This window comes from Girardinichthys multiradiatus, chromosome 7 (genome assembly GCF_021462225.1).
Source record: "Girardinichthys multiradiatus isolate DD_20200921_A chromosome 7, DD_fGirMul_XY1, whole genome shotgun sequence".
Classification (NCBI taxonomy): domain Eukaryota; kingdom Metazoa; phylum Chordata; class Actinopteri; order Cyprinodontiformes; family Goodeidae; genus Girardinichthys; species Girardinichthys multiradiatus.
The window spans coordinates 19,584,717-19,610,954 of record NC_061800.1 but is presented as its reverse complement, the minus strand read 5'-3'; the positions used below and the strand labels follow the sequence as shown (position 1 = coordinate 19,610,954).

The 26,238-nt window shown below is 38.7% G+C and overlaps 1 protein-coding gene across 2 annotated transcripts in view; it reads right to left on the bottom strand.

Moving 5' to 3' along the window:
* il1rapl1a (interleukin 1 receptor accessory protein-like 1a) overlaps positions 1–26,238 on the bottom strand; it is a 288,177-nt gene that overhangs the window by 225,305 nt on the left and 36,634 nt on the right. For both annotated transcript variants that reach the window (XM_047371180.1, XM_047371181.1), the window contains exon 2: positions 20,816–20,919. In XM_047371180.1, the coding sequence (XP_047227136.1) occupies positions 20,816–20,897 (82 nt within the window). In that variant the 5' untranslated portion in view covers positions 20,898–20,919. The remainder of the gene's footprint in view (positions 1–20,815; positions 20,920–26,238) is intronic.

The following is a 26,238-nucleotide window of genomic DNA, read 5'->3' as shown; positions in this document are numbered from 1 at the left end:
TAAAAGCTTTTTTTAAGTTTGTATCTGTTTAAGGTATTAAATCCATACAGGAATCTGGGACTTTTCTGCATAACGTGTTCGAGATTCCTTTTGTATTGATCGCTATTTGAACTCAGGCACTTGACAATGCGAGGCAGCAGAAAGGGTATTGTGCAGTCATCAGAACCACCCACATCTGCAGTGGCACAGAAAAAAAGAAAAATGAGCTCTGAACAGCAAAACTAAAAAAAATGGAAAAATGGTGGCAAAAAAGGACAACAGAAGTGATGTGGCAACAAGATGAGTGGAAAGAGACACAAGAGGAAAAATTGAATGAAACTGAAATTGAAAGAGTGATGAAGAGAGAGGTGGAGAGAAAGAAATAATGTGACACGGGCAGACAGGGAGGAAGCACTATTTACGGTAGATTAGTTGTTATGGTGATAAGCAGAAAGGAAAGGAAGGGATGTAGTTGTCAGGGTGATGCCGTTGCACGCCAAAGCAACTAATGATATGTAAAATAAACAACTGCTTACATAGATATCACCCTACATATGCCAAAAAAACTTACTGAAATATACATAAGCACAAACAGGCTGGGATGAACACACATTCATACACAGCAGTGTGTAGAAAGCAGAGGCTCTTCTCATTTGCATACGGAGTCATACTCTCAGCATGCAGTTCACTTTTTTGTACGTTTTTGCCTAATGAGGGATAGATATAGATACATATAATAACTGAGGATTGCGTGTGTGTACTTATTGTAAGCCTGCGCTTCTAAAGGTCTAATAACAGCAACCTTTACCAGAAGGAGATGATAGAGGACTGTGAGTAATTCTATTTTATTGCCTGGAGGGTTTTCTAGTATTCTGGTCTTTGTTGTTTTGCTGCCTGCAGTGTAACCTCTGGGTTTTCCAAAGTCATCTAATGTAATCACAGTCAAATAACAATCAAACACAACTCCATATGTAGAGTGCCAACAAATTATATTCCTAAAAGATGGTGGGAATAGAGAAGTACTATGCTATCATTCAAATCCTATATACAAGAACAGCTTTTTTGAAAAAGCACTTTTTAAAGATTGTCCATTACATTTGTGGGAGGATTGTCTCTCAGGCAATCTCAGTTCACCATGTATGTTTTGGGGCTTTAGGGGTAAACTGCCAGACAAACCCCATGCATGCATTGGGAGGGTATCCAAAAAAATACTAGTTGAGTTTCCAACAGAGGGTCCTCAAAATGTGAGGCCTCAACACTAAATACTGTATTGTATTTGTAATGATGCCATTTTAACAAAGAATTAACAGAAACTTTTGGTGTTGCATTGTCTTAGAGGTGAGATTTTTAGTGTTCCTAGTTGGAACTACAAGAAGAGTAGAAAAGTTGTAGCGCGCCGAGCGACCCAGAGTTTGGAGTTTATCAGATATGTCTTCTGCACATACAGACTGCAGTAAAGGTTGCCAAACTATTTATTGGCACTTCTGACAGCTTTTCTCTCTTTGAATCAGTGGCAAACTCAGGGCTGTAAAGTATCTATTTATGAACATGCTCCTTTTGTGTTTAAGCAGATCAAATAAAAATACATTATTAGCTCGTATTGCTAATAATAGTGAGCTTTAAAACAAAATTGCTTCACTATAGCCAGAGACCAGAACAAACATGTTACAGTTTGCATTTCACCAATCACATTTAATAATAAACAGCCTTCACTATTATACATAAACACACACACACACTGCTTCTCTTGACCACAGATTAATTGAGGGAAATAATTACCAGGCTGTGGTTGTTTTTAAATTGAAGACCAAAATAAACCATTAAAATTAAAAACTGTTGTGTATTTAATTTAAAGCATCTGACTCTTCAAAATAGTTATCCTGTAGGTGTACATCACTGAAATGTTGTGGCCATGCCAAAATCTGTGAAACAAGAACTTTACAATCAGGCTTTATTCAGTAGAGGCATCATATGTGTTAAAATAACATGTAAGCAGGGCAGAAAGCAAAAAGCTTTAGACTAGTTACCAGAAACGATATATCTTGCAACAGGTAGGGGTGATTGCATAACTGTTTTTATGAAAAGATCTGAGATTTAACAAGCGCATAAATGTGGTTATTTTATATAAATGTAAAACTGCAGTAGTGGCCCAAATAAAATAAAAAATTTTAAATGTGGATACGACTCGGCCATGATTATCAAGAATAAATAAATGGTGAGGAGTATAAATATATTTACCATGATTATCTCCTAAGCTTCCAAACAAATAAGCAGACTGAGTCTCCTCCGCCTAACAATAATTTAGCCTTATATAAAAACTGAATAGATGACCAAAAAAGTTTTGCGGCATTCAGTCAGATATATCATGATGCTCTTTAGTAGTTAATATTTGTATAGAAAATGTAAATGAAATTGAACCTACTCGTACTAAATAAAGTAAAAGCTAACATGAATAAATACAGGTTTAAGTCTAGAATCTGTTTAGACTTAATGTTGAGTCATGTGAAAAAAAGCTCCATGTTCCCCCAAAATTAAAACAATACCTGTTGCTCGGCTAAATATTACTTAAATATTTCATAACCTCTGTTGCTACCACAACACCTTGAAGGCATCAAAATGTCGTTATCTTTAGTTATTAAATAAACAACTGACCAATTAATTAGGGACTAACGGGTAGTTTCTCTTTTTCCAGTGATGAAATCCTCATGACATTTTCTTAAGTAAATAATGATTAGGTGATGATTGGGTAATGATTAACAGTTAATCTGAAATGAACAGGGAATACATTAGGGCCTAATTGGTAAAGATCTAATACCTGATGAGAAACTCCATCAGATTAAATTTTTTTAAATAACTATAACATGGTAGTAATCAGCCAGACATATACATTATAAAAAAAGTGCAAAAATAGAATTAGTTGCTTCTCGGTAAGCACTTACACTGTTTTGGTCTTCACTGGTACTACTGTAACTAAGCTAATTTCATGACCCTTATTGTAAGGTTCTACAAGTCTGTCTGTTTTGTAGGCTTCCTGATGATTTAAGAGACACAGTCAAACATGTTATCTTTTGTGAGGCATGTCTTTTAAGATGAATACGTGCATACCTTAAGAAGAACCCTCTGCATTTCCTTGACACCTTATTACAGCAATTACAGAAAACTGAGTGCAGACTAACACAACACACAGATGACTTTGAACAAATTTCCACACCTAATAGGAATAGGCAGACTTATTCCAAGTCATTCCATAAACTAGTCCTGTTTATTAAAAACGCTAATAATTTGTTAAGAGCATTTTTAGATTCTTCTCTTTGGAATTTAAGTGAAAACTTAAATCTTCCACTGAATCTTCACAGTGTTTAGCAAAGCAAAAAAGTAATACCAAAAACATTCAGATTTCCATTTTTCAGGGACAGTCAAAAGTGAAAGTTTGAATCTTAACCTGGGAAGCAATAAAGAAGAAAAGGCTTGATGTTGTCTTCTCTGAGTTCAAAAAGTTACGTACTTTTGCAGAGAATCTGAAGAGCTAGCTGAATTTTCAAACAAGGTTGTGTCTTCACTTTTATGAGTTTGTTATTTCTAGAGATATAGAAATATATGCTGTCAAGCACAGACAAAGTGACATTGTGTGTAATATATTCTCTTGAAGAAGTAGATTTTTCTGAACCTCTACTTAATATAGAAATTATTATCTTCTGAGCAGCTTCTGTGAATCAGGCAAAGAAAATATCTTCCTTCACATCGTCTAGAAGCAGTCAGGCTTTCCACAAAAAAGCCATTCAATCTCTAGTAGCCTGCATGTGATCAATCTACTGGCACAGTGTTACTGCAGTGCAGGTCGTTTCTCATCATTTAGAGAGAGAGTTATTGACCAGGCCAGAACTGCCTCTGTTGTAGTGAATTGGTGAAGGTAGTGAACAAACAGGAAACAGTGAACTAAAATCTCCAGTACATTACTCTTGGGTTTTGTTTATCATGCACAATATAAGTATAATCCCTGCTGGCCGATGCCAAATTTGTCCTATGTAAGGACAAATTAGCAGGGCATTTCCACTCATTTTCAAAAATATTTTCGTCTGTTGCTTTCTTTTACTATTGATGCCTTGCAGAATAACCCAGGGGCCTCTACTTGGTTTGTTATGTCTGCTTAGTGGAGGGAAATGTAAAAAGGATAAGCTTGGCCATTGTAACACGGTTTCTTATCCTGCGATGTATGTTGGGAAGTGTGTGTTACTTGGGTCTAAATAGGAGGAAAAAGCACAAATTATTATATGGCATAGCTTCTGGTCAATGATTAAGAATATGAACTTTGAACTAAACTAAACTGTAAAGTAAACTGACCAAAGTCTGTAACTTCAGGCTGCCTTCATTGGTAATAAAAAAAAAAACAGCAGGAGAACCCAAGGCTTAATATCTAGACACATAAAACAAGGTCATAAACTTCCAGGTGATCTACAATTACCTCATGTTGTCAATTTATTATATAAAACTATATATATATATATATTTCTTTTTTATAAAATAATGAGCCCACTTCATAAACTCCAACATATTCAGTCCAGAGTAGGGATGGTGCATTGGGCCTTCTGTCCTTCATAATATTAGTGCCAAGAGCCCAGATATGTTTTGTTAATCTATGGAAGTAATCTATGAGGCAGCTTAAATCAGTTCCTGTTATTACAGGATCATTGCAATGAGATTTGAGCAGTATTAAATTTTGTAACAATTTCGTAACAATCCACCATATGTGCAGAAACACGATGCTTAAATATGATTTATTTACTGTTGCATTTTTACCTACATCAATGAAACACAATGTAGATGTGCAACAGTGTTATAGGTGCAATGACTATTAAATACAACTGGTTTCTGTTGCAAACAATAATAGGAATGGAAGGCAGCTGAAACTAGTCCTAAATATGTTGTATAATTTTAGGCACATTGAGTTGAAGGTTCAGTGTGATCAGTCATTTTACTTGAGATTGACTGCAGCCATAAATTAGTATGGTTGGATGTCAAATTGGACAGTTGCTTCATCAATAAACAATTAGGCTCATGCCCTGCCCTAGAAGTGAGGGGAATGAATGTTCAATACAAGCATCTCGGAAGCCTCTATGGTATGAGGCGAGCACGACAAGCGCAGGACAAGGTCTCTCTACATCTTATTTGTGTATGTCATTTAGCTCATCTGCTTGACAGAGGAAATGTATAGAGAGGCACATTTCAGTTTTCAAGTGTCAGAGAAATTGCTGCAGTGTGATTTGTGGAATGAAAGAGGAGAACCTTGACAAATAAATTAACTGACTGACAGACGAGCAGGATTTTGCATTCCTTTCCTCATGCTTATCGAGTGGTTATTCAAGCATCCTCTCCATGGACTTCATCTCCCACATTGCCTTGGGGCCATGTCAGATTTAGTGTTATCTATGCTCTACTCTTATCAGAGATTTGGAACGAGACATTGCAGAGTCATTTAGAATATTGGCTGCATCATTTCCTCTTTTTTATCACTGCTTGGAGAAACAACAAGGAGCCAAGGTCTAGATATCATAGCTCACATAAATTCGAAATCTCGACAGTGCATACACATATACAAACACACAAACGTCCCCGAGGTTTTCTGCTGCCAACACTGGGTAGCAATAAGCTGTCATGACAGAGTGCGGAGACAGCTGACTGCATCTGGCAAATTATTAAGTTCAAGAAGGCCTAACAATTAGGCCCTAGCAGATTCAGGTGTACAGTAATGTAAATGTTTTAAAGTAACCCAGCAAGAGTTCAGAATTGAATCTAAGAGAGAATCTGTGAAGGCAGCAAAACATTAGGATGATGGCAAGGAGGTCTTTCAACGTCAAAGACATGGAACTCATTGCAAAAATAAACGGTCAAAAATACTAGTGGAAACATGCAAAAAAGCTGGTCAGAAGTTATCAGAAACCTTTAAATGCTTTCATTCAAGTAAAAGCTTTCCCATTCAATATTGAAAATAGTATAAATAATTTTGGACACGCAATTTAAATGTTAGAATTGAAATAAAGGCAGGGATTTTCTTTTATATTACACCCGTTGCATTCATATGTCTTACAGTTTTAATTTGCCCGACATGCTTCTTCTCAGTGGAACAAGATTACGTAAAATCAATACACATTTAGAACATGAATATACAAATGTTTTTTCTTACTGCTGCACCAGTAAAATAACAGTTTTTCTTTAAGTTTCTTTTAATGCCTGATTGAGATTATAGGTCTGGTGAAGGGTGATGGCATTTCAGACAAATTTTGTTCGCAATGCCATGTTTATAAATCTGCAGTTAAGAACATTTTGTGATATAATATGTTTAAAAGACAATGTTGTAAGACTGGTCAGAGGGCCTTCAGTGTCCTTAATAATGTGAATTCTCTCTATGTTATGACTCTTTCCTGACTTCTATCTTTTTGTGGGGCAGCAAGGAGCTGCAGATGTGTGTAGTTCATAATGAGAGCTGTTGTCTAGAGGGCCTGGGGTAAAACACAACAAACACTGTTCTCTGAGCACCATGTTCATGGCACTGCACTAAAAATCCCCTTTTGACAAGGTGACATTGATTGATAGACAGTTACGCACAGCACTCATAGATCAAATGTTGTCTTTGCTAAGCATTTTGACATCTTGAGGCAAAAAATGTTTATTACTGGTGGCTGAATTTCACTTTGAGAAGTCCCTGCTTGCTACTGGGGCATCAGATTGAGATGGGGTAGGTGTAGATTTTCATTCATCAAGGACATGAAAATCCCAAGTGCTTAAGTAGAGGGCAACTTGACTTCTTCTCTCCCTTCCTGAAGCTATTTCACAAATCATCCAAAATGCTTATTCTGCTCTGAACATGGGTTGTCTTCAACAAATAAGAGAAAAAATCCATAGCAAAAAAAAAAGGTCTTTAAAGACCTTCACTGTTCAAATAACCTATTTTTCCATCCACACCTCAAAGATTACACTTAAGTTTATAGAATACAAAGTATTAGAGCAATTAAGTATTTTTAAAATATTTTGTTGAAAGTATGTTTGGAATAGTGCTTTGAATGCTGTTCTGTGCATGTTTTATAGAACAGAAAGCTTGCTAGGCATAACGATTGGACCGAAGAGTTCTGTGCAAAAACATTGATCCCCCAGGAACTTTTCACATTTCACTTCTCACACTGCAATGCTCTTCAGATCACTTTAGCAGAATTTTACATAATACAACACAAAGAAGCACACAATTGTGAACTGGAAGGAAAATAATAAGAAGTGTAGTGTTCATTTTTAAGCAACTCCCTTTACTTTGATATGCCTAAACGGTCTATTGCAACCTACTGCCCTCAGAAGTCATTAGTGAACAAACAACATCATGAATTTTCCTATTTGCAATCAAAAATGGTCAAAAATGTTAGTTTCTTGCAGCTTGCAGCCATATTTGCAACTAAAAATGGTTCCACAAAATATTTACTCATGGGGCTAGATACATATCCATGCCACGTTTTGTAGATGTTTTGTTGTAAAAAGTGTTAATGTTCTGGGTTGTTGTTTTTTCTTTCCCAAACATGGTGCTGTGAATAAGGATCTATTTTGGTATTATGGTACAGCATAACAGTGATAACCTCAACATATCATGTTAAAAAGTAGGTAAGAAAAGTGGGCTTTGAGGATGTGAACGTGTTCCCATTTTACGAATTAAAAAAACTGCATTTGACTGACTTCTGTTTCTTAGTTTACAATTAATCACAGTCATGTGATCAACATCCTCAATTCCACACAGTTCATCTTGAGAAAAGAGATCAGAACAAACTCACCAAAATCCTAGTTTGGTTTCCCAGTGCCAGGAGATTACAGCATAAAGTCCCAATCAAGACTGCGTGAAAGTTTCCTTTTACTAAACAGTAGATGACTGGTCAGGAATGCCATCCTTCAGCACTACTTAAACAACACATGAAATCCTAGTAATTGTCCTCTCTCTTACTCCATATGTCTAACATGTTGTGGTGTGAGCACCACTGGAACAACTGGAGTCTGATGGATGAACACTGACAGTCTGTTTCTGTCAGAGGGCTGCTCCCAGTCTCTGGTAGTGAATCTCAAGCAGTGTCAGCATGGCCTTGGTCAGTCCACTGAACAATCACGCAGAGGGCTTGCAGTAAAAACTCTCATTTGCAGCACGACAGCAAATGGACACCAAGATGTGGGTCAAACGCAATGAGGCTCATTCACGCATCCACATATCTGTGCGCAAAGGCAGAGACAATGAGAAATCTAGAACAACAATCCAAACTACTAGATATTTAATTCCATTGAGATTCCCTGGACATTAAAGGTATGAACAGCATCAAGCATGACACAAATAATAAGAGAAGTCTGCACAAATAGGGAAAGTCATTATTGCATGCAGTACAACCCCAAGCAGACTCAATATTAAATAATTATTGGATTTTTGGGGTATTACAAAGCTGGGAATGCCACTTGGACATTGGAGGTGAAAATCAATGGAAGAGTTGCTCCATCCAAGGTCCCTTGAGGGCTAATCAGGCCTTTATAGGTGATTCCTTACCATTATTTATACAATGCTGTAGAGTCAGATTTCAAACTCCTTCCTTCAGTCTAGAAACAATAGAGTACTCCCATCTGAAACACAATGCCCCACAAACATCTCATTAAAACAGTTATTCAAACAATGGTCCACATCTCTCTTTCTAACTTTTGGTTTTCAGTTGTTCAAATCAAGCCAGGTTAAGTAATGGTAACAGCAGTCAGGAAAGTCCCTCCACAGCACTTTCATCTCTAGCACATGAAGATGAATGGCCTAAATGCATGAACCAGAAAACAAGCAACCCCTGGGGGTGTAATCAGCCAATTAATCTCCTTTATAATGCATTTCCTCTTTAACACTAGTTTAGTCTAGAAACTCTAGCCCATTTCAGTTTGTCAATTTGTGTGTGAGAAAAGTCATTTATAGAAAAATACATAGATTTTTTTTTTTAAATCTCAAATATACATTTAGAACCAAAATAACACAATTTACTCGAGAGTTTAAAATTCAGGGTGGCCTGCTTGATAAAGGATACATTTTATTTATGTTTTAATAGCTCTGACTGTATGCCATTCATCCATTTCGATTACCTACTTTGCTTGTTGCAGGGGAGCTGGTACCTATCTCCAGCGGTCCACAGGTGACAGGGGGGGTACACCCTGGACAAGTCGCCAATTCATCACAGCAACACATAGGACAAAAAACCATGCAGACACCCATTCAGCCAAAGGGCAATTGAGTTAGACCAATTAACTTAAAAGTCATGTTTTTGGACAGTGGGAGGAAGCAGGAGTACCTGGAGAGAATCCACGCATGCACGGGAAGAACATGTAAACTCCATGCAGAATGACCCCCAGCCGGGAGTCGGACCCAGTTCCTTCTTGCTGTAAGGAAACAGAGCCACCAACTGCAGCACCGTGCAGCCCTCTGACTGTATGTAGTGGCAGCCAAATATGCCGAAGTCCTGAATATTATAGTACCATACTTTGTTGCCACTTGGTAAATTACAGAGCATCATTTGAATAAAATGTATTTGATTTAAACATGCAATTTGTATATAAAAATGTGCATGTGGAAAAATAAATGAATAAATAAAAATATTGAACTATAACACTGAAGCATTGCAAGCAACACGGCGATATTAAACCATTTATTTTTGCATTGTTTTTTCACCGTTGTTTTGTTTTATTATTTTTTTTTTTTAGGAAAAGACACTCATTATACTTCAGCCAAGACATCACAGTTGCTCTCTATCTTGGAGCATTTTGCTTTGGGTCCATCACCCAATTACAATGACCACACATTTATGGCAGCTCTGGCATCCCTTGCATAATGTCGATAGAGCTGCTGGCAGCACAGGTGTCACTGTCTTCCGGGCTGCAATTAAGAATCGGTCTGACACAAGTGCTTATGTCTGCATTCAAAATCTTATTAAAAGTGCCTTAATATTATGTTGCAGAACTATGCTGCATAGTTGCCTACCCGCTGTTTGGGTGATGCCATGTGCAGCCATGTTTTTTTTTTCTTTGTCCAATTTTTTGCACACTTCAAATAGCGCCGGAAGACAAGATCACTTTACAACCATCGGCGTCGTTCCTGTTACCATAGAATGCAGAAGAAAAGCAGCTAAACAGGATAGTAGATGCAGTGAGTTTGTTGTAGTAACAAGAAAAGGAAATACTGACAAATAGTAGAAGCCGTACAGCGGGCTGGATTTGCACACAGTACGGTTCCATCATTGTGTACTCAGCGCTTTTCCTTTCTTACACACTTTGTTTGGTTTAAGATATCAAATATTTTCAAATTAAAGGAGTCAAGTTAAGGTGTAGTCACGAGTCACTGGTGTGAATGTCAGTCAAGTTGAGTCTAAAGTCATTAAATTTGTAACTTGAGTCCGACTCAATTCTATGTCACAAGACTCGAGTCTCTCTCTGCTGGTCATAAACTCCCCAGAAATCATACTTCAGAAATTCCAAACTACTCCTTTAAGATAAGACCAAACAAAATAAAGGTTCTTCCAAATTCTACAGCTCTCAGCAAGCTACAAATGATTACTACATGAGAACATAGATCCACTGTTTGCAAATTAGCTTTTATCCCCAATAGGGGAAAACAGAAAAAAGTTTAAGTTGAGATGTTTTGTCATCAAATTTTATATATTGTTTTATTGCAGCTACAGGACATAGGCCCCATGCAGTCATGAAGTCAATGTTTTTCTATATCATAGTATTTCAGAGCTACATGAGAGTACAAATGGGATCAAACAACATGGCTGCAATCACAAAGCACAGCAGCAAATTTAAAGAGAACCATTGGCACAGTTAAAGTCCAGGTCTGTCAGGACCTGAAAAGAGAAAAAAGCCCCAGAACCTCAGTTTATCCATTAAAGGGACGATTCGAGATTAAACTTTTGTGTCCATGCATTCAAAAAGGTTTGGATAGTGGAATAGAACCGACTTGTAGTTCTGCCAGTTTCTGTATGTTATGAACATTTTGTTTTACTACTACTGTTTTTTACTACTTTCATGCTACATTGTGCTACTGACACAGCACTACTGATGTTTTGCAGCTTCAGTTAAGAACAGTTTTATGTATCAAAATTTTTGAAATGCCGTCTTTATTCAAAGTAGCTCCAAACGAAAGAACACAATCATTTCCCTGGGTAGCCACTTCACTTCTGACCTGTGCTTACAACGTAACATTGACTTTTTTCCTATCGATATTTGACCAAATGGACCAAAAAGAGCCGTCTAATTCATCTTATTTTCTGGAGTGTCAGTAATCTGGAAACCCTCCACTGGAGCAAAGAATACAACAATGAACAACAAGCTCTTGTGTCTGCATATGCATGGATTTAGAGTCGCAGTTAATTGCAATCACGCTGCAAAAACACCAATATGCCTAATGGGAAAGAGTACTTTTGTTATTAAATATAGCTCAGCTTATAAAATGCCATATATTGTATTTAATTAATCTCCCAAGTAGTTACTGTATTCAGTCCATAAAGCTAACAGCTTTTAGTGAGCGACTGTTGACATTTTATTATTTGAAGTACTGAGAGTGTAATCATGCTTTTGATTTTCAGCAAAACTGATAATCAGTAATGTGTCACTGATACTTTTTAAGTATTCATAAAAGTCTGAGCAAACAACCTGCTGAATCATCTGATTTAGTTGAAGAGGAAATGGCTACCATTTACATGTCACCATTTGGTTTCTACTATTTTTGTACTTTAGAATAATAGCGTTAATTAATTTCTCGAGCAACCTATTTTTGTTTTAGCACGTAAACTCACTTCCTGTCTAACTAGCTGTCTCAGAGAAAATAATAACTTTTCAGTTAGGTTTTACCATCTTTAAGATCAACCACTCAACTCTTTTGAAAATCAGATGATCAGATTACTTTTCAAACAGATATAAACAATGAGACAGCATTCTAAAATATCACCGAATAGGTTTAAAAGGAAACAAAAGATAGTCTGCATGGTCACATCTGGCACAAGCTGACTGAGACAGAATGACATTTTGAGGGTTACCTTCAATAAACCTGTGCAGTCAATAAACATTTATCAAATAAGAAACGGTCTGCAGACCCTACTTAAAAATATGTAAACCAGATTTGCTCACTGAATCAACCAGTGTTTTGGGCCAAGCTGACACACTTTGTGACTTGGTCTGCTTTCTAGTAAAGTAAAATATAAATCTTCCTTAAATAATTTTTTTCTCAATGTTTTGAGAATAAAATGCCTTTTACTGACCTCAGGCTTTCTAACAGACAAAGATCTTGGAAATCTGACTTACTAAAATATACATTACTTTAACAGTAGCGTTACCCAAATAATGCATCTAGTTAAAAATCTTTTACTGCAACTGTAGCAGTAGAAGCTCATTTTTAAAGTTCAGGTCTGTGTTGAGTATACAAACTCTCTTTGGATGCATGCGTGATGGCCTGGCTGTGACGGACTTGCCATGTCCGGAGTCACCCAGTAGTCAACAGGCAAGAGGGTCGGATGAGTTACCTTTTTGTTTGCATTTAAAATATAAAGATTTGGCTAAAGGTCAGCCCTTCAAGAGCGAAACATGTCCACCCATGCCTGCAAAACAACTACACCAAGAAATACAGGGAGATATTAATATTAGTATGTATGCGTATTTAAAAAAAAAAAAAAAGATATCTCCAAGTAGAGACGTGGTTTGGATGAGTAGCATACAAACTCATACGTTTTTGGATAATTTACACCTAACCCTACATCATTATGAATCATTCATCATTCATCATTCTCATATTCACCTCATCCCAACCTACAGGCAGAAATTAAGAGCCTCCAAACCTGCGGTTCACACTGTTAAAAAGTGGACTGAGGAATCAAAACAGACACTACAGGCCTGCTTTGAAAGCACAGACTGGACTGTTTTTTAAACTTCAGCCACTCACTTAAACCAACTGATGTGGTGACATCATACATCAGTTTCTGTGAGAACATGTGTGTGCAGACCAAGACTTTCTGCACCTTTGAGAATAACAAGCCATGGAAGAAGCTCACAGCAGTGGAGATTGGGCGCAGTACTGGCAGGCCAGGAACAAACTAACAAAGGAGATCAAAGCAGCCAAGAGAAGCTACAGTGAGAAGCTGAAGAACAGCCTTTCTACTGGTAATACTTCGGCTGTATGGACCGGTCTGAGAAACCTGACTGCCTATAGGAGCCCCCCCACCCTTCCTGAACAGAATCCTTGCGTGGCTAACCATCTGAATGGCTTCTACTGCAGACATGACAGGAAGCCGTTCACACCTCAAACCATCTCCTCCACATCCCATTCAGGAACAAGTTCTTCCCATAAAGCAACCAACCCCCTACCTTCAGATCCTCTGCCTGCACTAAAGATCTCTGAGGAAGATGAAAACAGGCTCTTTTAGCGCATGAAAACAAAGAAAGCTGGAGGACCTGATAACGTCTCCCCATCATGCCTGAAAGCATGTGCAAATCAACTCGCTCCGATCTTCACAAGGATCTTCAACAAGTTACTGGAGACGTGTGAGGTCCCCTCCTGCTTCATACGATCCACCATCATCCCAGTGCCCAAGAAACCCACCATCCTAGGATTAAATGACTACAGGCCTGTAGCACTGACGTCTGTGGTCATGAAATCCTTTGAGCGGCTGGTGTTGGAGCACCTGAAAGACATCACAGGCCCCCTGCTGGACCCCCTGCAATTTGCTTACCGAGCAAACAGGTCAGCAGATGAAGCTGTTAACTTAGGTCTACACTTCATCCTGCAACACTTCAACCGCCCAGGGGCGTACGCCAGGATCCTGTTTGCAGGCTCGGCCTTCAACACCATCATACCAGACATCCTCCACCAGAAGCTCACCAGCTCAACGTCCCAGCCTCGACTTGTCAGTGGATCAACAGCTTCCTGACGGACCGACAGCATCTTCTCCCGCACCAGATCAAGAAGTACTGGTGCCCCCCATGGGTGTGTTCTATCTCCACTCCTCTTCGCCCTGTACACAAATGACTGCACTTCAGTGGACTCGTCCGTGAAACTCCTGAAGTTTGCAGATGACACCACTGTCATTGGTCTGATCCAGGACGGTGATGAGTCTGCATACAGACAGGAGGTGGATTAGCTGGTACACTGGTCTTGTCAGAACTAAATTGAACTCAACCCACTCAACACTGTGGAAATGGTGGTGGACGTTCGGAGAACACCACCCCCATACGTCCCCCTCATCATCCTCAATAACACCGTGTCAGCTGTGGACCACTTCAGGTTCCTAGGAACCACCATCTCTGAGGACCTGAGATGGTCTTCACACACAGACACTGTTTGGAAGAAGGCCCAGCAGAGACTGTACTTTCTGAGGCAACTTAAGAAGTACAACCTTCCACAGGAGCTGCTGGTCATCTTCTACACTGCCATCATTCAGTCTGTCCTGTCTTCGTCCATCTCAGTGTGGTTTGGCTCATCCACAAAACAGGACAGGTCCAGACTGCAACGAATAATCAGGAATGCAGAGAGAATAATCAGGGCTGACCTTCCCTCCATCTAGGACTTATACAGGTCTAGGGTCAGAAAAAGAGCTGCTAAAATCTTTGCAGACCCCACACACCCTGCACATAAACTGTTCAAAGCTTTACCTTCAGGCCGCCGCTACAGAGCACTGTTTACTAAAACCAGCCGCCACAGAGACAGTTTCTTCCCCCAGGCTGTTTCTCTGCTGAACATTTAATAGAGTACAAAACAACAGCATACAGATGTTGCAAATGCACCTTTGTATATATATGTATATTTAAGGACATAAAGATATATGCATAAATATATTTAAAATATATTTAAAAACCCAGAAAGCAAAGTGTACCGGAGTGAAATTCCTTGTTTGTATGTACGAACTTGGCAATAAAGCTGATTCTGATTCTGAATACTGGATATGCATGCAGATCCCTTTTCCTCTTTGATTGGCAGCTTGGATTCACATTGTTTGGATGCTTCTTTAACACACCAGTATTCATGTCATGAATACTGGTGTGGTGTCTATTCTAAGTCTTTTGCACTCTATTTTCTGTTTTGACCTTTGCATTTGTTCAGAATTGATGTTCAATTTTCTGGCATTTAGGACCAAAATGAGTTTCACATTAACCCTTGGTAACCCTCTCACTGAGAAATTGGATAATTCGGGAGCCATCACTGTCTCTCCGTATTGAGTTAGGGTCGGCAAATTTAAAGATGTACACTGTATATCTTTTCATTAAGCTATGCACTCTTCACCTGAGACACAATCAGCAAAAAAAAAAAAAAAGAAAACTGCAATTATAGCCAAATTGCTAAACAGCGCCTTTATTGTGGAGAAGCTGAAATCCTTTGCAATGACCTATCTGTCAGCTTTCTAAGCAATGGTTCTTAAGCTTGTGATGAATGACACTAACAACATTTCTTTAACAACAGCAGGGTATCGCTTCTAAGGATGGGGAACATTCACTATTACTTTAACAATGTCAGCACAATATTTCAATGACTACCCACAAACACATCAGGTTGTAGTTTTAACTTCAGACTTTTTAAGCTCTAACTAAAGCAGTACTCTTAACTTTACTAAGTTAATCACATTGTTTCCAGCAGAGCGGTGGTAAACTGACAGCACAGCCACACAGACAGCCTACTGATATCAGTACTGATAGCTCACAATACAATTACATCTAACCAATCCAGCATTTTTAAACAAATGTCTTAAACACTCAGTTATCAATGCACAGCAGACCAAATGAAAAGGTATGAATTATAAAATTAATATAAAGAACAAACTTAAGGAAAGCCTTCAACATCAATGCAACATATCCCCCTCACCATTAAACCACCACCAGCAGCCTGAAATGGTGATTCGTGGCAGTATGTATTTTCATGCTGTTTATGTCAAACTCTTATGCTACCCAAGTTTGTTAATGCCCAATTTTCAAGAATCAAAGCTTCAGTTTCTTGTCCTTAGCTCAGGAGTGGCACTCAGTGTGGTCCACTGTAGCACATCCGACCTCCGATATGAACAATGTATGTCCATCTACACAACTGCCCCTCAGTGAATATTTTTACCATTTTCTGTAAATCAGAGAGATGTTGAGACATCAGTTTAACTTATGCAGTCCTCTTCGCCATGTCGGGATTCCTAAATGCATTGAGTTGCAGCCATGTGATTGGTTTATTCACTATATGGGTTAGCAAGTAATTTGAACAGGTGTACCTAATGAGGTCTGTGGTAAGAGTGTATGGGAACAACTCTTTATGAAACATGATAAACATCGGTAGTAAAATGACTGACACAAAAACAATCATCCATCCATTGTCATATACCTGCTTACCCTTGCAGGGTTGTGGAGGACTGGTGCCTTTTTCCAGCAGTCCTTGAGCGAGAGGCAGCGTATAACCTGGACGGGTAATTAGACCCTCACTGGGCAACACAAAGACACAAACGACAAACAACCATGCACGCAAACCTAAGGACATTTTAGAAATACCAGTTAACCTAACAGTCATGTTTTTGTATTGTGGGAGGAAGCCCGGGTACCCAGAGGTAACCCACTCATGCACAGGACAGAAATAAGTGAGGATTCCTGGACCTTTATCTTGCAATGCAACGATAATAACCATTGTGCAACCTGCAGCCACAAGAACAAAAAATAATTAGTTTTACACACAAAAGACCCTCAGCAGAAACTGAAAAAACTTCTACCGCTTATTTGGATTAATCTTTTAAAAATCTATGTGTGTTTTCCTAAAGTGATGTGATTGTAGCATTAAAAAGACTGCCTATGTTCTAGTGGTTTTTTTTTTTGGCTTTAGCTAAGCAACTATGAGTCTCAAAGCCTTTCCAAGTTGTCTCATTCCAGAGGTTTTCTCCAGCACCAGAATCTTCTGCATTGCTAACAAAAGAAAATTATTATTTTATATCTGTCATATCCACGGTAGTTGTGGGCAGGCTGGGTGCAGTCTGTGCGTTTGTGCAGCGTTTTTTCCTCCTACTCAGGGTGTGACTGGCAGGTGCTGCGGCACAACTGTTGCTCATCTGTGAGCAATCAACCTGGGCTCAAAAGGAGTGGAGATCCAGAAGGAGGCATCAGCTCGTTGTCTCACAAGCGTGGAAATGTTTCTACTGGAGTTTCTGTGGGCTTAATGTCTCCTGCCATGTTCAGATGAATGTGGAAATTCAAGCCTCAAAGAACCTTGGCCGTAAGTCTCCTTTCTGCCTCACTCCTGGACCCAGGCTTCTGGAAATAACTTTTTATCAAGCTTTTGAGAACCATCTACCTTCCTGCCCACATTCCTACCTGCCCCATGAGCCCCTGAATGGAGTAAAGCACAAAGTCAGAAGAACGAGGACGTACTTTTCTCCGCTGCTGCACCCTCTCCTGTCAACCTCAACCATCGTGGTAAAGACGTATTCCTCCCTGACCTGGCTAAGGGCTTATTTGCTGTAAGTTTTAACCCTGAAGGACTTTAGTATTATTGATCCACCTTTTCTCAAACGCTCTCTAAGTCTCTTTTCTTCTCCCTCAGTGAGATCCCAATCCTGTCCGCTGACCCAGTCCTGATTACAGAACGAACTTACGTTTGCGAATAAATAAACTGTTTAAACGCTGTCCTGATTTCCTCGTGATTGTGTTTATCAGAGTCTTAAAACTATCCATTATGACTGAATGAGCTGACCATTCTGACTCTGAAACACAATTACGAGGTGCCATTTCTCATCAGGGCATTTTATTAGGTCAACACGAAACCGTGCTTAGCGCCTTAGCTCAACAGCAAAACCAGATCCAACAATCCATTTGCACCATGAACAGACATCTGCAAGAATTAATAACCAAAATTCCTGTGATTTCAACTAATCATTAACTTTCTCCTCTGCCTCCTGCTTAAGTCGTGTCCACCCCTGCCGAGAATCGTAGTTCTATTCAAGAGGTAATTTCTCCTCCTCCCGAGCCATTTTCTGGTGACTTGGAGAAAAGTAAGGGATTCCTTTTACAATGCACATTGATTTTTCACAGGTCACCTCAGTCTTTCCAGGATGATATGACTAAGATTTCATATATAATCGGATTACTCAGGGACCAGGCATTAAGATGGGCAGAAGCAATAATAAACAAATCATCAATACATTATTATGCTTTTGATGAGTTTACTAGTTTATTTAAACTAACCTTTTCTCCTAATCAGCCCAGCGATGAGGCAGCTAAAAAGCTATGGAATTTAAAGCAGGGTTTAAGACCGATGGCGGTCATGGCTATTGAGTTCCGTACTCTAGCTGCTGAATAGGGCTGGAATCCTTCGGCTTTAAAAAGTGCTTTTCTAAATTCTCTGAATAAGGAGTTAAAGGATGAATTAACTAATCGTGACGAATCTGACACCCTAGAGAATCTTATCAGTTTGGCTATTCGTATAGACAATTGTATTCGTGAGAGAAGCAAGGTCAGGGGAGTTACCAACCAATCTTGCGGCCCGAAGGTTTTGGGTCAGAGAAGAACTTACCATCTGAACCCATGCAAATTGGGATGACTCACCTTTCTCCCGAGGAATAGGAGAGAAGACGTAAGGTAGGTCAGTGTCTATATTGTGGTTCTTCAGGACATTTTCGCAGCCAGTGTCCAGTTCGCCCAAAAGAGCTAGCCCGCCAGTAATCAAAGGGGCATTGGCGGGCGCTATCCAACAATCAGACTACCTTCGTTTTTTGCTCCAAACCACTATGCATTATAATAGTGAACAAATACCTCTTGTAGCCCTTATTGATTTGGGTTCCGAGCAGAACTTCATAAGACCAGATCTGGTCACAGTATTTAACCTTCCTGTAGTCGATCTAGAGAATCCTATTAATGTTTCCGCTCTTAATGGGTGACCTCTAAGCTCTGTAACCCAGAGAACAAGATTTAGAGCTTATTACATCAGGTAACCATCATGAGATCATTTCATTCCTCTTGTTTCCTACTAAGGAGTCTCCTTTAGTTTTAGGATACCCGTGGCTTAAACAGCATAATCCTCACATAAACTGGGTGGATTCCCGCATCGAGGCATGGAGCACTGATTGTCACGCCACCTGTCTTCGCTCTGCAATGCCTACCTCAAACAATCTGGCCGACTCTTCCAATAATCCTGATTTAACTAATGTCCCTGTAGAATACCACGACCTACAAAAGGTATTCAGTAAAGATCTTGCTCTCTCCCTTCCACCCCACCGACCATATGACTGCGCTATAGAACTCCAGAAGCTCCCCTACCGTTGTGTCAGGCTCACAACGACAAGCTATAAAGAATTATATAAATAACTCTCTCAAGGCTGGCATTATACACGCCTCATCATCTCCTGTGGGGGCAGGATGTTTTTTGTGTCAAAGAAAGATGGAACCCTGAGACCATGTATTGACTACCAAGCTTTAAATGACATCAATGTTAGTATTCTCTACCATTGCTATCATCAGCTTTTGAATGTGTTCAAGGAGCTAAGATCTTTTCAAAACTGGACTTATGGAACACATACCATCTGATCCGTATATGGGAGGGAGACGAGTAGAAGACAGCTTTCAAGACACCTATAGGTCATTTCGAATACCTAGTTTTCCCTTTTGGACTGACTAATGCCCCAGTGGTTTTTCAAGCTCTTGTTAATGATGTGCTCAGGGATTTTATCAACGTTTTTGTATTTGTCTATCTGGATGATACCCTGATTTTTTTCAAAGGATGCTAATGAACATTCTAATCACGTTCGGGCTGTTTTGCAAAGCATGCTAGGAAACCAAAACAGAGTGGTTACCAAGGAGATTTTACACAGGTGGTGCACAGACATAAAAAACCGGCGCTTGCATTTGGACAGGACGAACAATAAATCACTTACCATCTACAGACTTTTAAATAAAAACCGCAAAAACAACCGAACTGTCAAATTTTTAATTTAAATGAAATCAAAACTTGACCACAATGCAGAGAACAATAACTTCTTTGTTCAAAAGAAAAGATGGAAACTGAAGATGAAAAGTTATGCATCAGAAAGTGGTTCATCATTGTTTCATACATGGCAGTTCTTTAACAATTGAAATATATATTCTACATTGTCAAGTGATTCTAATTTCTGCCTTATACAGACAGCCTACAGTGAAGTAAAATATTGATACATTTTAATTAGTTTGAGTTTGGACTTTGCTGAAAGAGAGAAAGAGAGATCTCACACATTATATATATATATATATATATATATGCCCCCAGTGCCTCCCCCCCTCTCTCTCTCTCTCAAGCTCCGCCCCTAGGTACAGGCAAGAATTTAAAACTATTTTCACCCCTGCGTATACTGCAAGCCGAAACATGATTGGCTGTTAAAAATAAATCAATTATCATTTAGCTTAAGGTTGAAGGTATTGACACAAGGAAGCAGAATACACATGAGCAAACAAACTCGTAACCACACACAAAAAATGAAAGAATCTGGTCGGCTAATTTTTTTTTAATACAAAATGACCATACCGCTCTGACAAAAACTCTGAATAAAGCTCATTTTACACTTATATTATACAAAAACGTTTCTCTGATTTTATATTAATTTTATTGATTAAATAAAGTGGTGGCATTGTATTATTTCCCTTCTTTAATTTCTTGATCCGTTTATCACCTTCTCTTGTACCTTGAAGGTCTTGATGAGAAATATTATATTGTAATTAATCAAAAGTCACCAACATAAAGTATTAATGTGGCAACCAAAGATGTAACAGATTACAAAATACCATCATCACTTTGAGATTTGCCACATAGCTATGGTTCATTAAATACCTGAGCCTCTCTTTGAGACCACCTTTACACTCTTGGACAGGGTGAAGTACAGCAGGATCAGGACAGGGCTGGGAGGTCTCATCTTCCTCCCCCGTCCTCAAAGCCTAAAAAGAGAAGAGTGAAGGAGCAGATAGGGGGGAGAGGAAGAAAGCAAAAACAGGGCCATCAGTCCATACACATAATTGTACAAATCTTTGCACAACCACTTGGCAACACGTGAACTTGAATATCATCATCCAACACCATCTTTTTAACACTGCCCTGGGGGGTCTTTTGTGTAATGATTTTCTTTCACTATTGTAATTGAGACAAGTGATAATTACACAGACATTTTTCATGGTGAACCATTTCACAAAATGCTAGCAAATCAATACAGTAATAATTACATGTGTACGAAACATAGCTTTTAATTACCACTTTTATTACTAAAAAACGGCAAGCAGGGAGACACTTTGCAGGGTATTTCACATTATCACCTTCCGACTCGCAGAAATGTAGCAAATATATCGCCTATTCCCCTGATCGACTTATCTTACATTAATTGACGGAGGTGGCTCATTTTCTACTCCTCTTCTTCTCTGAGTAAATGACATAATCTAACATGCAGTAATTGCTCTATAATAGCTGGCTCCTGAAATAGAGCTTGTGCTGCTGTATAAATTTGATGTTAAATGAAATAAGGATACACTCATCGAAGTAGCCGTTTATTGACTGATGGTATTACCCTTCAGCATCAACCCCCATCTAACTGCAGTAAAACAACACTACAGGGTAATCAGTCGCATGTAATGGGTTTACACAGAGCTAAACACTGCACTGATCGAAATCAAGGGAGTTATCAAAGAGTTAAATGTTTATATTTTTAATTCACTTACATACTACATTTTGGCATCACATAACAAGGCCAGGACACTTTCATCATATGTTCTAAATGTAACCTTAAGGTACTTTAAACACCAAAGAGGATTATTTTAAATATATCCATATCTTTTTATAAATCCTGTCAAGCAGATTTTGTCCCTTTAAGTAATGTTGATATCTAACTAACATCAGACAAAGGAAGTAAGAACCAAAAGAATTGTATTAAAGAGGGTGTCTGTCTATCCAGCGATCTATGCTAATGAAATTGTTTTGTCCTTCATATTGCACCACTTTTGAATGTCATTCATTCCTGGGCCTGCAACCTCACCCTGCATAAAAAACCTCCTGAAATCTTGATAAGGCTTTAGTATTTCTTGTGGTAGACTAAGCTAATCGGTGGACCTCATCTGGCCAGCTGTATGTGTTTTTAATTGTGTGTGGGTGAGTAACATTTTGTAAATTTAAGAAGTTTAAAAATGGGTAAAGATTTGCAATTTAAAAGGAAGATGCTCAAATATATATATTTTTTTACAGATTTTCTTCAATATAGATCTCTATCCTTTGAAGGCAGAGTAAATATGGTATGCTGCCTGTACAATAAAGCACATTTGATTGGGTTATCAAGGGAACTTCACATGGAGTTCAGGATTTTTAGGATTACATAGCTATCTACTACTTTCCTGGGTCTGTCTCTATGATAACTGAGGATGGATCTCCTGATTTTGACCCTGCGACTATTGCTTGTCCCACAGTCAGTTCGGCATTCGCTCCAAACTGTGACATATAGTTTTTGTACTTAATGTTCATGATTACATTGGTTGGATACAAAAAATTTTTTCAAATCATACTGTAATAACAACTGTAATATGTTTATGTTACATTATGAAGTCTGGGTGGCGCAAACATGTAGAATTTCTCCTCCTCCTGGAGTGAATTGTTTTTATATTTGTAGATCATTTTGTGCAAATAGGATTTAAAACAATCTGTACTCCTGCTCAAAGGGAATATTGAAATATTTTGCTAGCAATTGACACAATTTCCTACAATTACATTTGCAAAGACAAAAAGTTAGATACATTCTGGAATAATTGTAATAATTTGTACATATGTGAGGAAACCCAAGGACGATATAGGGCCACGTACACAGCCCATGTGCTTCAGTGGTTTATAAAGTGTGTTTGCACTTGCTTTATGTTTTCTAGATAGGAAGGATTTCAGTTTAAGCTTTTATATCACAATCGGAAAGAAATATGATTAATTCCCAATATTATTAAAGTATTATTTAGTGTGTTAAATATCTTACTAAGTTTTCCGTCTTTTTATTAAACAAAGAAATCTGTTGTGCCTTTCTCAGGTGTCTTAAGTGTGAGAATCATCAATAATGGGTAAATTGGATATTTTTATGAGTTGACTATATAGAAAACAGACTACAAAAGCAAGTTAAATTAATAAACTAGGAGGAAGAAAATGGAGTCTTGGCCTTTGAGAACTGAAACTAGGAGAGACTGGGCCAGAGGGGACCTTGGAATGTGAAGAAAGTCACGTGCTCTCTAGATTTGCATAGCTGATGAAAAGAGCCTCTCTCAGAGTGTGTTTCTGAGGTACTCACAACTCTCCGCTTTAAAAAGACAACTTTCTCTCCTGCCTGATCACAGTGTGCTAGGAAACAACTTTTATCTGATAAAATACCATGCTGCCAATTGGATTGTGCTAAATGCCACAAGATTTCTTCTTCTTTGTTTGGAATAAGAAATGAAAATTTGGCAATTAACTCAAGGCTTAACTTGATGTTTCCTTTCACTGTAAACAAGTGCTATATTATTTATGCAAAATTACACAAATAACCTATCTGAAACCCTTTCCAGATTCTCAAAACAAGCCCAATGAGGCAATGAAATAAAGAAAGTTGAAAAAAATATAATAACAAATTGTTAACATTTACATAAATCAAAACATAGCTGAAAATTAACTGGGAAGATGCAGCATCATATTAATATAGTATGTCTATCTAGTCACAGACAAAACTTCTCTGTTCTTAATGAGCTTCCAGTTGTACATCATCACGCTAACCCACAGGGATACCATGGTCATTAAACCAGGAATTGGGGCTACAAGTCTTGCTTAAAAATGAAATGAGCATTAGCGTAAAGCTTGTTAGCAGAGAGAAACATGAAGGGCCCTACATTTCCTGGTAGAAGGCTGTGCTGACTTTGTACTCGATAGTACACAGTGGACCAACACTCATGACATGGCTCACAAAATCATCATTGGCTGTGAAAACTTCACAAGTGATCTCTAGCAGCTTGGATTTTGTGCTTCTCCACTCGTCCTCCAGACCTTGGGACCTTTGATTTTCAAATCACATGGCACATTTTCTTTAATCTGCAAAGAGAAAATGTTGGACTATGGATTAACAGCCCAGTCCCTTTTCTTCTTTGCCCAAAGCAGATGCTTCTGACATCTTTGGTTTTAGGGGTGACTTTATGCAATGAATGTGACAGGTTGTAGCCCATGTCATGGATTCGTCTGTGTGTGGTCGCTCTATGAGCACTGACTCCGACCAAAAACCACGCATTCTGAATCTTCCTCAAAATCTTGTATGGGCTTTGCTTCACAATCCTCTTATAGTAACAGTTATTCTTGTTGCTAGTGCACCATTTTTTAATTCACTTTATCATTTCAACTTTTCATGAATATGCTCAAATACAGTAGAGTAGAAAAGTCAGCTTCTGTAGCAATGACCTTTTGTGATTTACGCTCCTTGTCGCTGTCAGTTCAGCAGTTCTCCCTGTGTCTGTGTAGACCATAACATTGCCAAAACATCACATATTTGTATCAAAAATCATTTTCTTTGTACTTACAGTATAGACCAAAAGTTTGGACACACCTTCTCATTTAAAGCGTTTTCTTTATTTTCATGACTATGGATATTGTAGCTTCACACTGAAGACATCAAAACTATGAATTAACACATGTGGAATTATATACTGAACAAAAAAGTGTGAAACAACTGAAAATATGTCTTATATTCTAGGTTCTTCAAAGTAGACACCTTTTGCTTTGATTACTGCTATGCACACTCTTGGCATTCTGTTGATGAGCTTCAAGAGACAGTCACCTGAAATGGTTTTCCAACAGTCTTGAAGGAGTTCCCAGAGATGCTTAGCACTTGTTGGACCTTTTGCCTTAACTCTGCGGTCCAGCTCACCCCAAACCATCTCGATTGGGTTCAGGTCTGGTGACTGTGGAGGCCAGGTCATCTGGCGCAGCACCCCTCCTTCTTGGTCAAATAGCCCTTACACAGCCTGGAGGTGTGTTTGGGGTCATTGTCCTGTTGAAAAATAAATGATGGTCCAACTAAACGCAAACCTGATGGAATAGTATGCCATTGCAAGATGCTGTGGTTGCCATGCTGGTTCAGTATTCCTTCAAGTTTGAATAAATCCCCAACAGTGTCACCAGCAAAGCACCCCCACACCATCACACCTCCTACTCCATGCTTCACGGTGGGAACCAGGCATGTAGAGTCCATCCGTTCACCTCTTCTGCGCCGCACAAAGACACGGTGGTTGGAACCAAAGATCTCAAACTTGGACTCATCAGACCAAAGCACAGATTTCCACTGGTCTAATGTCCATTCCTTGTGTTCTTTAGCCCAAACAAGTCTCTTCTGCTTGTTGCCTGTCCTCACCAGTGATTTCCTAGCAGCTATTTTACCTAGAAGGCCTGATTCACACTGTCTCCTCTTAATAGTTGTTCTAGAGATGTGTCTGCTGCTAGAACTCTGTGTGACATTGACCTGTACTCTAATCTGAGCTGCTCTTAACCTGCGATTTCTGAGGCTGGTGACTCAGATGAACTTATCGTCCGCAGCAGAGGTGACTCTTGGTCTTCCTTTCCTGGGGCGGTCCTCATGTGAGCCAGTTTCTTTGTAGCGCTTGATGGTTTTTGCGATTGCACTTGGGGACACTTTTAAAATTTTCCTAATTGTTCGGACTGACTGACCTTCATTTCTTAAAGTAATGATGGCCATTCGTTTTTCTTTACTTAGCTGCTTTTTTCTTTCCATAATACAAATTCTAATAGTCTATTCAGTAGGACTATCAGCTGTGTACTGTATCCACCTCCTGCACAACACAACTGATGGTCCCAAGCCCATTTATAAGGCTTGAAATCCCACTTATTAAACCTGACAGGTCACACCTGTGAAGTGAAAACCATTTCAGGCGACTACCTCTTGAAGCTCATCAACAGAATGCCAAGAATGTGCGTAGCAGTAATCAAAGCCAAAGGTAGCTACTTTGAAGATCCTAGAATATAAGACATATTTTCAGTTATTTCACACTTTTTTGTTCAGTATATAATTCCACATGTGTTAATTCATAGTTTTGATGCCTTCAGTGTGAAGCTACAATATTCATAGTAATGAAAATAAAGACAACTCTTTGAATGAGAAGGTGTGTCCAAACTTTTGGTCTGTACTGTATGTAATAATAATAAAATAAGATTTTCTGAGAAAGTGAATTTGGGGCTTTTTTTAAAATAGTCCTAATCTTTAAAAG